Source organism: Neopelma chrysocephalum, unplaced genomic scaffold (assembly GCF_003984885.1).
Source record: "Neopelma chrysocephalum unplaced genomic scaffold, ASM398488v2 Primary Assembly neopelma1_95b, whole genome shotgun sequence".
Taxonomy (NCBI): Eukaryota; Metazoa; Chordata; class Aves; order Passeriformes; family Pipridae; genus Neopelma; species Neopelma chrysocephalum.
The window spans coordinates 1,285,242-1,300,015 of NW_020897758.1; the positions used below are offsets into that span (position 1 = coordinate 1,285,242).

A 14,774-nucleotide genomic window follows, 5' to 3' on the forward strand; every position below is an offset into this window, starting at 1 on the left:
CCCCCCGCTCCCCTGAGGGCGCAGGCGCGGTGCCGGCGCATGCGCGGGGCGGTCGCTGTAGGCGGCGCGGCGGCCGCGCTCGCTCGGCCCGGCCCGGCCATGTCGTTCGGGCCGCTGGACCCGCGGGGTCCCGCGCCCGCCCCGCCGCGGGACTTCGGCGGCATCATCCAGACATGCAGCGGCAACGTGCAGCGCATCGCGCAGTACAGTGAGTGCGGCGGGGCCGGGCGGCGCCGGGGGCGCTGCGGGAGCCGGGGCGGCAGAGCCTCCTTGGGCGGTGCCGGGCGGGGGTTCCCGGGGCGGGCGGAGCCCAGACGGGCCCAGCTGGGGCCCGGCTCCCCCCGGGTGTTCCCCAGCCCTGCTCTCGGTGGGGTCTGTGCCCCTGTCACCGGGTGGCACCGACAGCTGGCCGGCCCCAGGGAGGGGCCCCGGGGGCAGCGGGAGCCCGAGGAGCCGCCGCGCCCCGAGCAGCCGCTGTCCCAGCGTCCTGCTCCCCAGAAGGGTGTCCCTGGGGACGTGGCGTTGCTGTTTCTTGGTCGCGCGGTTGTCATTAGAGAAAGTTATCGGAATTGTGAGCTAATCATAGAAATCTCGGTGCTGACCGCCGAGATGCTGCTCGTTAAAGGAGTCACTTCCAAAAGAGTCTTTGGTATGAGCCTTCCAAAGGATACAGCCTTTACTGAAAAGGGCATTAATTGTTCAAGTAGCGAGTTTTTTAGGGGCAAGGTCAGTGGAACATGGTGGTTCCTCAGAAAGTTGGTGAATTCTCTGATTATACAAAGCTATTAATATCACTGAAACTGCTTTGGTCAGTCACGTTCATTTCCTCTTGGTATAGGCATAGCTGAACTACTTCAAAGCTCACCAAATAACATGGCTTGTCTGGGTTTTTTCCTTTTTTTTCCGTTTTTTTTTCCCTTCTTCTTCACACTCTTTCTCCTTTCCATGGGATTTCAGTGAGCCTCCTGTTCTAAGCAGCTCAGCTTCTCTCTCATAGGACAGGCTTTGCTGTCTTATGACCCGCAGCCATCCTATCTCCATGCACTGCCCATCTCAAATGAAACAAATAGCCTTACAGTTTTATCGAGGTGGGTGGGAACTCACAGAACATCTGACTTAACGTTACAGTAGTTAACTTCATTACACATAATATAAAAGCTTTCCATTCAGGCCTAGGAGAAAAAGATACATTGAAGCCTTAAGGCTGTCCTCATTTCTCCTTTCATTCCCTAAGGAAAAGAGCAGACAAACAGTAGGCACAGCTGAGTATTATACACTCCTTTGGAAAATCTCTGTAGAGTGAGCATTTCACACAAAACATACAGAAAACTGGTGGCCTGAGCTGGCAAAACTGTTGCTTGCTCAGATAATGTAAGAGTCCTGCAGCTAGGGCAGAGATTGAAGTGTTTTGAGTAATCCTAATTGTTCAATAGCCAGTACATGGAATTAAAAGGTCTTGGTGACTGAAAACTGTTGACTGAGGGGGCTCTCTGTGTTGGTGCATACCCACTATCCAAAGAATAAAGAGCTCCAGCCCCTTCCTATGGTTTCCCAGACACTTTCCTCTCATTTTTTGTAGACTGTGTGTTGCTGTTGGCTGAGGTAAACCAAGCAAAGCAAACTGCTGAACCTGGCTCAGGGCAGGACAAACAGCACATTGCCTGGCCTGGAAATGGGACTGTGCAAGAATCTCTCCCAATGGAGAAAAACAAGTCCCAGGGTGTCTGGGCATTATGGCACAAATGCCATTTGCCAAGTCCTCGACACCCGCGTACACAGCACAGTCCCTGTGCCGTTTGTCACCAACCTGACTAGGAATTTTTCTGACCTTCCTGTGTCTGACAGAGCTGTGAAATATGTGCAGTCTTGCTTGCTGGAAGCCAAGCTCAGAGTATAAGAAGTTGCCAGCTCCTCATTGTATGACCTAATAGAAGTCTGGAATTCTCAGTGAGAATACCCTCAGTGGTATTGCAGCCTTAGCTGAGCTGCCCTTCTTATAAGCCATTGGACATCACTTGAAAAGAAGTGGCCGTTGTAGGGATCTGATGTTTCTCCAGCAACACATTTAATCCAGTGCAGAGGCTCCAGGCTGAAAGCAGAAGTTATACAGGAGGATTTCACTAAATTGGAAGAAGCTCTTGTTAAACTCACAGGGTAATTCAGTTCAGCTGCCTATGGAACTATATTAGGGTGACCCTCCTTGGTCTTGCCTCTCAGTGGCGATGTGATGACATATGATTTGATGATCGATTTGAGCTGATCAATCTTTGTGCTGCTCTTGTAAGTGCTGAGCCCAGCACTTTAGTAATGATAAAAACTGTGCTGCTGCAGAATAAAGTGGATCAGCTTCTTGATCTGTCAAAAAAGTATTCTAAGGTAGAGGGAGTGGGGAGAGAAAATGGTACTTGTCTTTTAGGTAAGTTAATGGTTTGATGCGATTCGTTGTGTGGTTTCATGGTCACTAATGCCTACACAAGGAAAATAGTGGAAAAACACAGGAGATGGGAAGAAGGAGGTCTTGAACTTTCACTACAACATGATTTCAAATTGATGAAGGCCAACTGTGAAGTGCACATTGCTATCTGCTGTTCTTGAAAGATTGTTTGTGCCAGTATTGTGAAAGGTTTGGGCTATCATGAGTAGAAAAATTCAAGTTTGGTTGGGTGTTTTTTGAAACTGATAGCAATCCTTGGTTGTTGGTTTTTTCTTTTTTTTTTTTTTAACAGAGTTGTAATAATTTAAGTAGCTTAAAAATATGTAAAAGTGGCAATGCAGCATAGTGAAGCTGTTCTGCAGCAGTGACAGCCTAAAATACAGAAATAGCAAGGCTGATAGAAGCAGTCAGCTCTATTAGTTGGTCTAAAAAGGTTGAGGAAGAGGAGAGCACAACGTTTTAGCTCCACAGACTTGTCTTCAGGGTATCTGTGCCTCACTGCCACTTTCTTGTCTGAAAGTTTGTTAGGCTGAATCATGTCTAGGTAGGGATGTTTAATATACATTTGCATTTCACAGAATCCCAGAACAGCTGGGGTTGGAAGGGACCTCTGGAGTTCATCTGGTCCAACCCCTGCTAATGCAGGTTCCCCCAGAGCAGGTTGTGCAGGATGGCATCCAGGCAGGGTTTGAATATCTCCAGGGAAGGAGATTCCACAGCCTCTCTGGGCAGCCTGTTCCAGGGCTCTGTCACCCTCCCAGCTAAGGAATTTTTCCTCATGTTTAGATGGAACTTCCTGTGTTTCAGTTGTGCCTGTTGCCCTGTGTCCTGTCACTGGGCACCACTGGGAAGACTTGGGCCCCGTCCTCTTGGCATTAACTTTTAAGATACTTGTATATATTTAAAGCAAAGAATGTTGTCTTACTAGCTTGAATTAAGTCAAACATTGAAATAAATCCTTTTAAAGCTAAAAGAATACATTCAAGAAGGAATAAAATACATTAGAATTTGTCTTACTGACTCATCTTGTGACCTCTTTATCTTCAGCTGCTCAGATAAAGAATTTGATGAGCCAGCTGGGAACAAAGCAGGATTCCAGCAAGCTTCAGGAGAACTTGTAAGTATTAAATGAGCAAACATTGGTATAGGTCCTCTTTGATTTCTCTCTGTATTCTTAGAGGAACTGGGTTACTTGCTGTGGGGAAACGCTTTATGAGATACATTTAGTACAGTCCTACAAACCCAAAATGAGGAGCTGCATTAAGTAGTTTACTGGACAAATTAAAGTGTTTCTGCAGGACTCTGGTGAAGCCATTCAAAACTGCTGGATAGGAATGGTTCTTTATTGTTCTTCTATATAGCTTTTCTATAGTTTATTTAAAAAGTAGTAGTACCTCAACCATGCATTAGCATTGGCTGTCCTCTGAGGAGTAGCCACAGTAGCTTCACTTGTGGCTTAGAAGAAATGAATGCCATAGTAGGTACTTGGTCCTCACATGAGACCAGTAAGGAAAAACATCAATGAATCCCCATAATTATGGTGAAAGAGTAGTTTGTAGTACAGATGGATTTAGGCAGTAGAAAGATTAGCAATCCTATATGGCAGCCAAAATGTCACATGTAATTTCAGAGGAATAATATGCCAGTGGGGGACAAAGCAGAAGACGTTTAAACAGCTGTTGTCCAAACTGACTCCTGGAGAGACTGAAGAGGGACTCTCTGTGTCTGTGCATCTTTCACAAATTCATAAAGCATAAATAGTGAGTTATAAAAAGAATAATTTCCAGGGGGTCATCAAAGAAAACTTGGAAGTCAGTTCTTCTATTCTCTCTTCATGCGACTGTACCTTGAATCTCTGAATGCACAACTTTCCTGGGTTTTGTAATAGCTGGTTTTTTTGATAAGTTCATGACTTGTGGTGGAAGCTACATACACCACGTTTGAAGGATGAGATCAGAGCCCAGTTAGGAGAGAAAGGGATTTGCTTCCTTGAGCTTCTCAGTTGACTCAATCTCTATTTAATCGGTAGATTAAAGAACTAATCACTGGTGACCAAACAAATGCTTTTCCATTTAATGTCACTGTAGAAGTGGCATAATCTCTCCTCTTTGAGGTCAGAGTGGCTGCACCCCACAAATTGTCAGCTGCCATACAAACTTACTACCAAAATACACAGATGGTTTATTCAGCTCACATGTACAACTTGGACAATAAGGAGGCTGAATGCCTCGATTTACATATCTATTGGCTGAGTTTGTGACTTTCACTTTAGCATCTTGTACCCATTGAATGCAAAAGAAATCGTTTCTTGTTTTAGTATTTTGTGTCATCCTGGTTTACAGTGTAGTTTTTGTGTATTAGTATTAGACACTTTGCAAAAATAAACTTCAAACTATAACGTTGTTGGAAAACATAAAGGCTCAAGGGAAAGCCTTGCAATTCCTTAAGTGGGTGACGTATCATTCCTCTTTCTGACCATTATTTTTCACAAGAAGGAAGAATTTAATATTTCAGAGTCCCTGTACTTTTATCAAATATATATTTAACCAATGGAGTTGGTGGTTGTCAAGTAAACAGTTAATTACTAATTGGTACTACAAAGAATTCACCCTAATAGAGGGATTATGTTCACTGAATAAAGTTGTTTCTTTCTTATGCCATTGGAAAAAAATGTATTTTTAAAACTACTGAATTATACTAGTTAGCAGGGAGCACAGAAATTATTTGAATATTTTTTTTAAAATGTAGTTCAGAGTCAAGTTGATATTAAAAACTAAACATATATCTCTGATCCTTTAGGTTGGAAAAACACCTACTGTAAAGCTCTGTGATCTCAGAACTCCTGTTTAGTCATCATTTTGGACACTAAAATGCTCAGAGACTGCTTTTTAGGTAGACCTTGTGTAACTGCTTTTGAACTTTTGTTTCAGACAACAGCTGCAGCACTCTGCAAACCGCCTTGCCAAAGAGACCAATGAATATCTCAAGGAGTTGGGGTCTCTGCCACTTCCCCTGTCTGCTTCTGAACAGGTAGGCAGGCAGAATTTTCTGGACATATTTCTAGATCACTCATTTAATGAAATTAGTGTGGACCACAACCTCCCAAAGCCTAAACTGGCACAGCTGAAAGGACAGCAGCCTTGTGGAATGAAGGACATTGGTGAAGTAGGGAAACTTGTTAAACTGGCTGCATCCTGGCTGCTTATTCCCAGGGACAAATAAGTATTAAACTTTCTCACATGAGAATAAGAGACCCTAAATGTTCAGGGAGAGCTTAGTATGCAATTCTGGTTTTCTGACTAAATTTCTGAAAAATAATCTTGTTTACAAAGTCCCTGGTGGTGCAAGGCAGTGTTTTAGGATAAGAACTCAGAGCAAACTGCCTGTCAGTATGAGATGGATCATGCCAGAAAGCTTTCCCTTGCATGTGATTTATTAGTGGGGGAAGGGGAGAAGCTGACTCACCTTGCTCATATTTGAATAAAGCAAAATATAACAAGGCAAAGATTATGATTTTATCTCTTACCAAATAGTAGTTCAAGTTCCCCCTCCCTGTGGGAAAGGGAAGGGACAGTCCTGTGCTGTTCATGTTAATCCACCACTACGTGTTTTTGTGATGCTGTTGTGGGATGATCTGAGGATGTGGGTCAGCAGATGTTGTTTTGGTCTGTTTCTGTGTTTAAAGGTTTATATGCTGGTTGGAAGCATGGCCATGTTTTGCTGGTTTGTTCAGCAAATATTTTTCTGTTAATCTTCCTGTGGTGAACAAAATCCTGTCATGTGCATCTCACTGAATGCTGCCCAGGGAAAATTCAGTCACAATCTGCAGGAGCTGGAGCACAGCATGCTCAGGGACTGCTCTGGCAGAAGGGTTGTTGCTTCAGAGGGCTCAGATGGAAGCTGTAGTGTATTATGAGGATGCTGTAGTGGCTTATTACAGAAAAAAATATAATTGAAAAGATTTATTTCCTTGAAATGAGTGTTGAACTGATACAAGCTCATTGCAGGATTACAGTCCTGGAAAGCCCACAATTTTAGCCAGCTGTTGCAAATCTTTCTATCAGAAAACATGAGAACTGACCTAGTGTTGAGTGTCCTTGGGACAAGCTTTTCCACAACTACTCGTTTCCCATCTCTGGGATGTCACAAAATCACAGGACATATTCTGTGGAAGCTAAATAAGTTGACATTGTAAATTGAGGATGAAAAGCACTATTACAACTAGTGTATTTGGAGAAAAGATAAACTGAAATGGTTATCAGGAGTAAGGATGTTATCTGATCTAACAGGCTTCTAGTGTGGCATGGCTGGGAGAGACAGCTTGGGAGACTGGGGCAATGGGTGTTGTCATTAGTTCTGGTACGAAGTCATTAGTGTGGTAAGAAGTACTATGAAGTTGGCTGAGTAGAGGAATGGAGGCTAAAAGAGTTGTAGATAACCAAAAGGCACATAATTAAACATGGTGGATTATTGGAATGTGATTTGAATAAAAGTAATGGTCTAGAAGACCTCTCTACTCCAGACTTGAAACTAGATTGAAATTGGAGAATTTTGTTGCGCAGAACTGTCCTGCAGTGGGCAAGGCGTGGAGCATTTGCCATAAGGAATTAAAACTTGGTGGGCTTTTTGTTCTCTCCTGGAACCGAAAGATCACTGAATGCCAGTATTCATTGCTATTGTTATGGTGGGTTTTTGAGAGCCTGACAGTCACTTTATAATGAATGGGAATGTCTGAACACTTATTTGTGTTTCAATTCCTCAGCGCCAGCAGAGGCTTCAGAAAGAACGATTAATGAATGACTTCTCCGCGGCCTTAAATAACTTCCAGGCAGTGCAGAGGCGAGTGTCAGAGAAGGAAAAGGAGACCGTGGCAAGGGCGAGAGCTGGCTCCCGGATCTCTGTAAGTATTCATGGCAATTTTGGAACAATGAGTCTTCCAAGAGATATTGTACTTGCCTTCCAACCTCCTGTCTGTCTGCTGACACCTCACTGAGTGCAGAGCCCTCGGTGTATTAGTTTTGCCATTCCAGCTGTTGTGAGTAATCTCTCGTTTCACTGTGCTCCTTGTCGATGTAGAGGAGGGAAGGAATCCTGGTAGTTGCAGGTGTTGTGGAGGATGAGATGGGGAGTCAAAATACGGTGAATGGGAAAGTATTGCAGGCTGCTCTGCGCTTGCTGTCAGCCTTAGGCTGTAAAATCTAAGGGCTCAAATGGAAGCTTACCACACCTTAAATTACATCTTAAATGTCACACTATGGTGCTTTATATTCTTATAGCTTCTGTCCTGCTAATATCTCCAAAGTGTGTTCAAACCCTTTCCCTGTTATGTTTTGACAACCGCTTTGCCTACTAAGAATTCATAATAAAGAGGCCAATGAAGGCATTTCCCTCCCCTTGCCTCAGGGCTTTGTGTTAGCTCTGCATTCTTAATGTCTGTAAGGGAACACATTTATCTGTTGGATTATGCTCTAAATTTTTTGCTTTGTGTTGGGAAAGGAAGTGACAAACATTGAAGCTGATCCAAGGACATGGACTGGCTGGTTTTGATCATTCAGTTAACTTGAGTTAAATCTGAAAGCTAAATCTGAAAGTTAAATCTGCAGTGACAGTGGGATCCTCCAAGTACTCTCTGAACAGTATGTGCTTTGGTCTTCAAGATGCTGCTGGTGATTTTGTGAGTGGTCCTGGTAGTCTATGAGACTAATGAGTCATTTATCTCTTCCAGGCTGATGAGCGGTTCAGAGAAGAACGGCTTGTTTCATTTGATAGGTAATAACTTCTTGTACTCTTGAGGTTTTCACTACATATACCTAAAGTTTTTATGGTAAGATCTGTTATTGTAACTCGGGCCAGACTCTGCTGGCTGAATGCAAAGCAAAAAGAGTTGAAAGGCAATTATTACACCACATATAATGTAAAATGTAGAAAATTAACTGCATGTGACAATATTTTATCTTCCTTAAATATAGATAGTGTGATTACTACCCTGAGGGGAATCGTACTGTCTTAGGCAGAGCTCCTGGTTTTCTGGCCTGTAAGCACAAGATTACCAGACAGGATTTCACTCACCGTGACTTTCCACAGAGAGCAGCATATTTATTTCATGGGTTTGGGTGTTCTCCAGCAGCCCAGTTGGAGCTATTGCAGAGTAGCAGATAAGGCTGCCTAAAATTCAGAAGCCCTGGACATTATGCACTGACAATCTAATCCTAGAACATGCACAACAAGACAGCATTACTGTCACCTGTCAGACAGTTGTGTTGCTTCTGCAGTAACAGTGTGCCTGCATGGTAGATAGCTTTGCAAAATGTTACATCAACTCTCCAGTGTGGCAAAGAGGACCAGGGAGCCTTCAGAAGTGTCTGTGGTTACTGTGTCAGCTGGGCTGAAATCTGTTGGCCCTATCTGTATAAATCCTTCCACTCTCTGAATCAAGAGACTTTGCTTACCTGTCTCAGCTATACATCCTCCCCCTGCAAGCTGCCCTTCATCTGCTCAGCTGCCTGTTGTGCATCCCTTCGTTAGCCCTGGGCTTTCCCACGCCAGGCTGTTCAGTTATGCAGGTGCTGGGATGAGTTTGAAGGCCTTGCACACTAAAGCAGTGGGACCCAGACAGGTGCCTGTTCATGCAGAGCCCCTTAGCTCAGTGAGAGATGGTGGCACTCAGCAGCTATTCCACATTCAAAGCTGTTCCTGTGTGCTACATGCCAGAAACTTCTGCTTTAAAGATCTGCATTGAATTGCTGAAATGGTCAGCTACATGACCTACTCATGTAGTTTATCTTCATTTCTTTAGGCACTTTGAGGCTTTAAAACTTACTATTTAGTGTTGTATTCCAAACTCTGGAATGGTATAGTGCTTCCTGGCACACTTCTCTGTTGAAAAGATGGAGATGTTGCCCTTGAAGAACTTTCTAAGCTGAACATAGAGATGGCCTTGTGTTATAGGTGCTGGCTCCACTATAATTGGTGTAACTTCTGCAGCAGTTGTGAAGAACCAGCTCATCAGGAGAGAGGTAGACTGGGATGCAGAGTTCCTTGGTTTTTAACATCTCTTTTGGTGTGTAATTTAATTTGAAGTTCTTACTAGACTAATGAATTAAAATACTAAAACACTTAAAGCTTATCCCCAATGCCAGATAGCAAGCAAGAATCTTTGTCAGGTGTCATTTTGTTCTGATAATGTGCTTGCAGGCTGCTCTCTACCAAAACATTTACCCTGATTTCTTCCTTTTGGGGGGATGGTAAGAAGGAAGGAAGGTACAAGTATTAAAAAAGAAAAGCAGAACTGAAATAAGCAGGTTTCTTCTCTAATGCTGTGGATAACTGTCACATCCTAGAACAGAGCATTCTATGTAACTGCTTTCCAGTTTCTTCACTTTGCCTGATCTGTCCCTTTTTTCAATTGTTCCAATTTGTGACCATTGTCACAAATTAGTCCTGTCCCTTGCACAATGCAAGGGCCAAGAACCCTGGGGGTTGTTCTGTAGGAAACTCTTTAACTCACTGGTGCTTTGCTACAAATGCAGTGTGGAAGTACCTATAGTCAGAGAGAGAGAGTCATACTTTCTTTCCCTCTCTTTGCAGTGGTGAAGATTGGAATCAAATGCAGTCTCAGGAAGAAGATGTGGCAATAACTGAACAGGACCTTGAACTCATTAAAGAAAGAGAAACTGCAATCAGGCAATTAGAGGTGACCAGTAGCTCCTGCACAGTTAACAGTATTGGGAGATAAATCAAAGGAGTGCAGTGCTAACTAATGGGATGGGCTGAGGAGAGCTGAATGTGGAGGAACAGAGTTCCTTGGAGAGAGGATTGATGCCAAGATCAATCTCGCTGCTCCTGTTGAAGGGATATATTTGCCTTCAGTGTTGCCTGGTGGTCCTTCAGAGATGGCCAGAGCAACTCATGTCACAGTGTTCATCTCAGTTCCATACTGGGTTAATTGCTAGTGGCATGAAACAAATATTCAGTAGCAGGAGTATAATAGGCCCCTGTGTTAATCCCAAGTTGCACAGAGAGTAACTTCAAGTCACCTCAGTCAGTGGATGCTGGTGTCTATTCTGACCTTTTGAGCAATGGTCAAGAGATACTGAGTGAGGATTAGAAAAACTGTACCCAGTGTTTGCTGTAACTTGTTAAACTGTTGTCTTCAGGCAGACATTTTGGATGTCAATCAGATATTTAAGGATTTAGCCATGATGATTCATGACCAAGGAGATATGATTGGTAAGTGCATTTGGATAATAAGAAGTTTCTTCTTAGTTCACTTACAAGTTTTGCCTATGTAGTTTAAATTTTCCAGTATTTTGCATTAAAAATATTGTATTTCTGGTTATAATTTTTAAACACTGAAGCTCTGAAATATTTTACAGTGAGTTCTCTTGGTTTTTCCATAGATAGCATAGAGGCAAATGTGGAAAGTGCAGAAGTTCATGTGGAAAGAGCCAGTGAGCAGTTACAGAGAGCTGCCTATTATCAGGTAAATCCTGTGTGCTTGTTTTATTGTCAGTGTATAGTTGAGCAATAATGGAACAGGCAGAGCAAGACACATACTGAGGCCTGCAGCACACCAAACTAGTTATTAAAACCAGCTTGTGCAAGCTGGCACTCATCCAAAATTGGCTGCAAAGAATATATAAAGCATTTGAGTCAAAAACACAGTATTGAAATTCACCTTCTACTTCAGAGGAAACAGTCTGACCCTTCACATAAATGTGCTCTGCAAGTGTAAGTGTTTACCTGTCTTTGTTGTTCTTAGGAGTTACTAGAACAAACAAGAACAAGTTCTTATGTTGTATCCAACTTGGAAACATATCAGCCAAGACACTGACATGCAAAAATCCATGCCCAGACTTGGGAAACTTCTGGTGACTAGGATTTGCAGCACTCTTTTCCTTCTGCTGAGTTTCTCTCCCATAGTCTGTCCTCCCTGTCCCACCAGATCTCTTGCAGTGACTCTCATTGTTACATTACAGCCAATGTTTTCTGTAGGTTCCCTTCATCACCCTTGTCCCTGTAGGTCCAGGTTCTGTGAGGGAGCAAGGGTTCTGCTTAGTCACTGCTGGGACTTCAGACTTCCACACAAGATAAATATTGGGCTCTTCCAAGCTGTTAAGTGGGAGGTACTGGAAAGCAATAAAACTCCAGCACTGTTAAGTGCGAGGAAGAAAAGTAGCTTTTACCATCTGGCAGCATTTCATAGTATTGTCTCTCTCCATGGCTTCCTTTACAAAGTTTTGAGGTGTTTATAAATTTAAGTTTGAGAGCTATTGGACATGTTTTGGAAGTGTTTTTTCTGGATGGAGAAGAAAGTGGTTATATAGAACTACCTTCATATCCTTAGATGCCAAGTTAAAAATATTTGGTGTATGTGGATTGACTGTAGTTTCCTGTGATGAATAAATTGAGCAATGCTGCAAAATCCAAGTACAGTAACTGTACATGAAATCATTTAAACTGTAGAAATGCAAAACCAAGCCTAAGTGGCCAAGGGGAGATTGTATCGAGTTTGATTAGGCTTACCTGAAAAATCTTAATAGCTAGAAAGGTTTGGCTTTCTCTGAGGCTTGTATTTTCCTTAAGAAAAGCAAAACCTGTCACATTTTGACTTAACTGCATCAATTTGACCCTTGCACTCCTAAAACTAAAAACATTTATCTGTAGAATCATGCAGTTTGAGGAACATGTAAAAGTGTTCAGACTACATTGGTTACTTCTCTCAAGTAACAGTGAGTGTCAAGTGCTCTGGTTCACCAAAGTTGGTAACCAGAATGGTGGCCTTGTTTTTTCCTCTTGTCAACTGTTCCTGGTGTCAGTGGCTTTTTTTTCTTCTCTTATTAGAAGAAATCCCGTAAGAAGATCTGTATCCTGTTGTCCGGCCTTGCTGTGGCCTGTCTAATCATAGGATTGATTATCTGGGGGGCAACCCAATGAAATCTTCCCATGGAACCCAGGCTCACTGCTGAGAGTTTTTTCTCTCAGAGCGAAGAAGCTGACTAGTCTCGGAGATGAATTGACCACCCTGAGAGAACGAGCTGGAACTACTTCTAGTAATAGATATTAGCAACTAATGTGCAGATAACTAGTATTTGGAATTAGTGAACCATGGAGACGGTATTTATCAGTTTATATACAAATTATATTGTTTTATGTAACTAAAACCTTGTGGTTTTGCTTTCTGTAATGTATTATTCCCTGTCCCAACTGTAGGCTGAAGTGTGATCAATAATTGGAGATGTCTTGTTTTTGACAAGTGGCACAACTTTAACATTTTGTATGTGTAGGTAACTTTGTTGGACTGGAATGAGAATGACATTCAAAGACAGCACACCACCAAGTCACATTACATAAATCCAGCAGTTTCTAAAGTCTCCGGTATCTGCCCCATGGTTTTATTGTCTCCAAGTGGCTGTGGTTCTAGATTCTCTTGAAGAGAAAGATGATGTTACAGATTCAAGAGGCAAGGAGAGTATGTGTGGATGATGGTTGGAACCACTGTGTGCTGGTCAGTTTAGCCTTGAGACTTGTAACTGTGTTGTTTAATTTTTTTAGGTGTGGTTGCAGGTTAGTTTTTCCCAAAATGCATCATTTGAGGACAGAATGTTCTTTGACTTACAGTCTAACAATGCAACTTCCTTAGACAAACTATCTGGTTGTTTATTAGGGGACAAATAAATCTCTTCCAATGCTGACTGTCAAGCACTAGGTATACAAAGTTTAGCTGCTACTCCCAGTTGTTTTTAGAAGCTTTCAGGAAGAAAATCACACAAAGATGAGGAAGTGGGCACCTAAGTTCACAAGCTAGCAAGATAGATGAGTGTTAGCAGAAATCTTGCTTCTGAAGAAGTACTTTTGATGCTCACTTGTAGTGTGTTAGTAAATATTATGTGTGGCTTGTGATCATCTGGTATTTTGCATTCTTTATGAAACAGAAAGTGCAGAAACTGGCTGAGTGAAGTGCTAGGATTTTCAGACTGAGGATGTGTGTGCAAATGAAAAGATTGCTGGTTCCAGCTCAGAGAGCTGGGCAGAACACAGCAGCCACTCCCCATTTTGTGTAGCTCTGAACTGACATGCACTGAGGAACCATAATCTGTCCAAAGCCCAAGGGAGCGTGGTAAATGCAGCATACTGACCCATTTTGTATTTATCTTTATTCCATGTCTTCTCTATAATAAAGTAAATGTGAAAGCTGGGAAGGGAGTGTTCTCCCAATTGCACAGTGGTTTGCACTATCGCGTCATCATTCCGTCTAATAATCATCAATAAACACTTTTTAAAAGCCTCTGTCAGAGCTCCTTTCTCTTGCACTTTAGACACTGGTACAGATGTGTTTGCAGTTCCCTCTGTAAGCAAAGTAGAAGACTTTGCATCAGCACAGCAGTGTCTCCTGTAGCTTTAGTTCAGTGGGCCTGATTCGTAGGTGAAAACACGTAATTCCTTTCACGAGGACACACACAATACTCCTGTGCAGAGTCCTGTACAGTCGCCGATCCCAGAAAAATTAATCTCATGCCCCAGAGCAGTGTTGGGTCAGCTTTGACTATTTGCCTGTTGCTAGAACTTGGAGCCTTTGCTGAGCCTGTACAGTAAAATCTGACTTTAAAGCAAGGGAACTGTGTGTCGTTCTGCTCCTTTTTTAAAGTATTCCTCAAAAAGGGTAGAGCCTGCTGGTCTGTGCCTGCCTGCTGCAGGGCAGAGTCCTTCGGGTGTCACGCTGCTGTGTCAGAATGAGAGCACTTTCCTCCTCACCAAGCCTAAAAGGGAGCATTGGTGTATTATTTGTAGGCTCCATCCTTCCTCTAGCCTGTTTTAGTCCTCCAGAAACTGGAATTGAGGACACTGGTCCAGAACTGCCTGAACTGCCTCCTCCCTCTGCTCATCATCGATCGGAGCAGCACAACTGCTGCAGACATTTGTAACAGTCTTGACTGAGGTTCCTGGGCGTGAAAACTCACCATCGGCACCCCCGGCTGGGGCTGCGGTGCGGTGTGCCCGGCTCGGAGATGGGTGTTCCGCCGATCCGAGGCTCGCAGGACACACTCAGGGGGATCCGGGGCAGGGATGGGCGTTCCTTGGTACCCGTGGTGGCTGGGCGGGCTCTGAGCGCCAGCCCCGCGCCAACTGCGGCCTCCTGGAGAGAGGAGGCTTTTCCCTGGTCCCGGCTCAGCTCTGTCCCTGTCCCTGTCTGTTCCCGTCCCTGCCCGGGCTCAGCTCTGTCCCTGTCCCTGTCTGTCCCTGTTCCCGTCCCTGCCCCGGCTCAGCTCTGTCCCTGTCCCCGGCACTGCCCCGGCTCAGCTCTGTCCCTGTCCCCGGCACTGCCCGGGCTCAGCTCTGT

The 14,774-nt window shown here is 43.6% G+C and overlaps 1 protein-coding gene across 1 annotated transcript; it reads left to right on the forward strand.

Moving 5' to 3' along the window:
- Positions 1-59: 59 nt before the first annotated feature.
- On the forward strand, positions 60-13,723 carry STX12 (syntaxin 12). Its single transcript, XM_027694011.1, has 9 exons — positions 60-208; positions 3,482-3,551; positions 5,365-5,464; positions 7,197-7,334; positions 8,160-8,203; positions 10,022-10,127; positions 10,591-10,663; positions 10,834-10,916; positions 12,278-13,723. Exons 1-9 carry the CDS (start codon positions 100-102, stop codon positions 12,368-12,370), a joined length of 816 nt encoding a protein of 271 aa, XP_027549812.1. The 5' UTR covers positions 60-99; the 3' UTR covers positions 12,371-13,723.
- Positions 13,724-14,774: the final 1,051 nt, after the last annotated feature.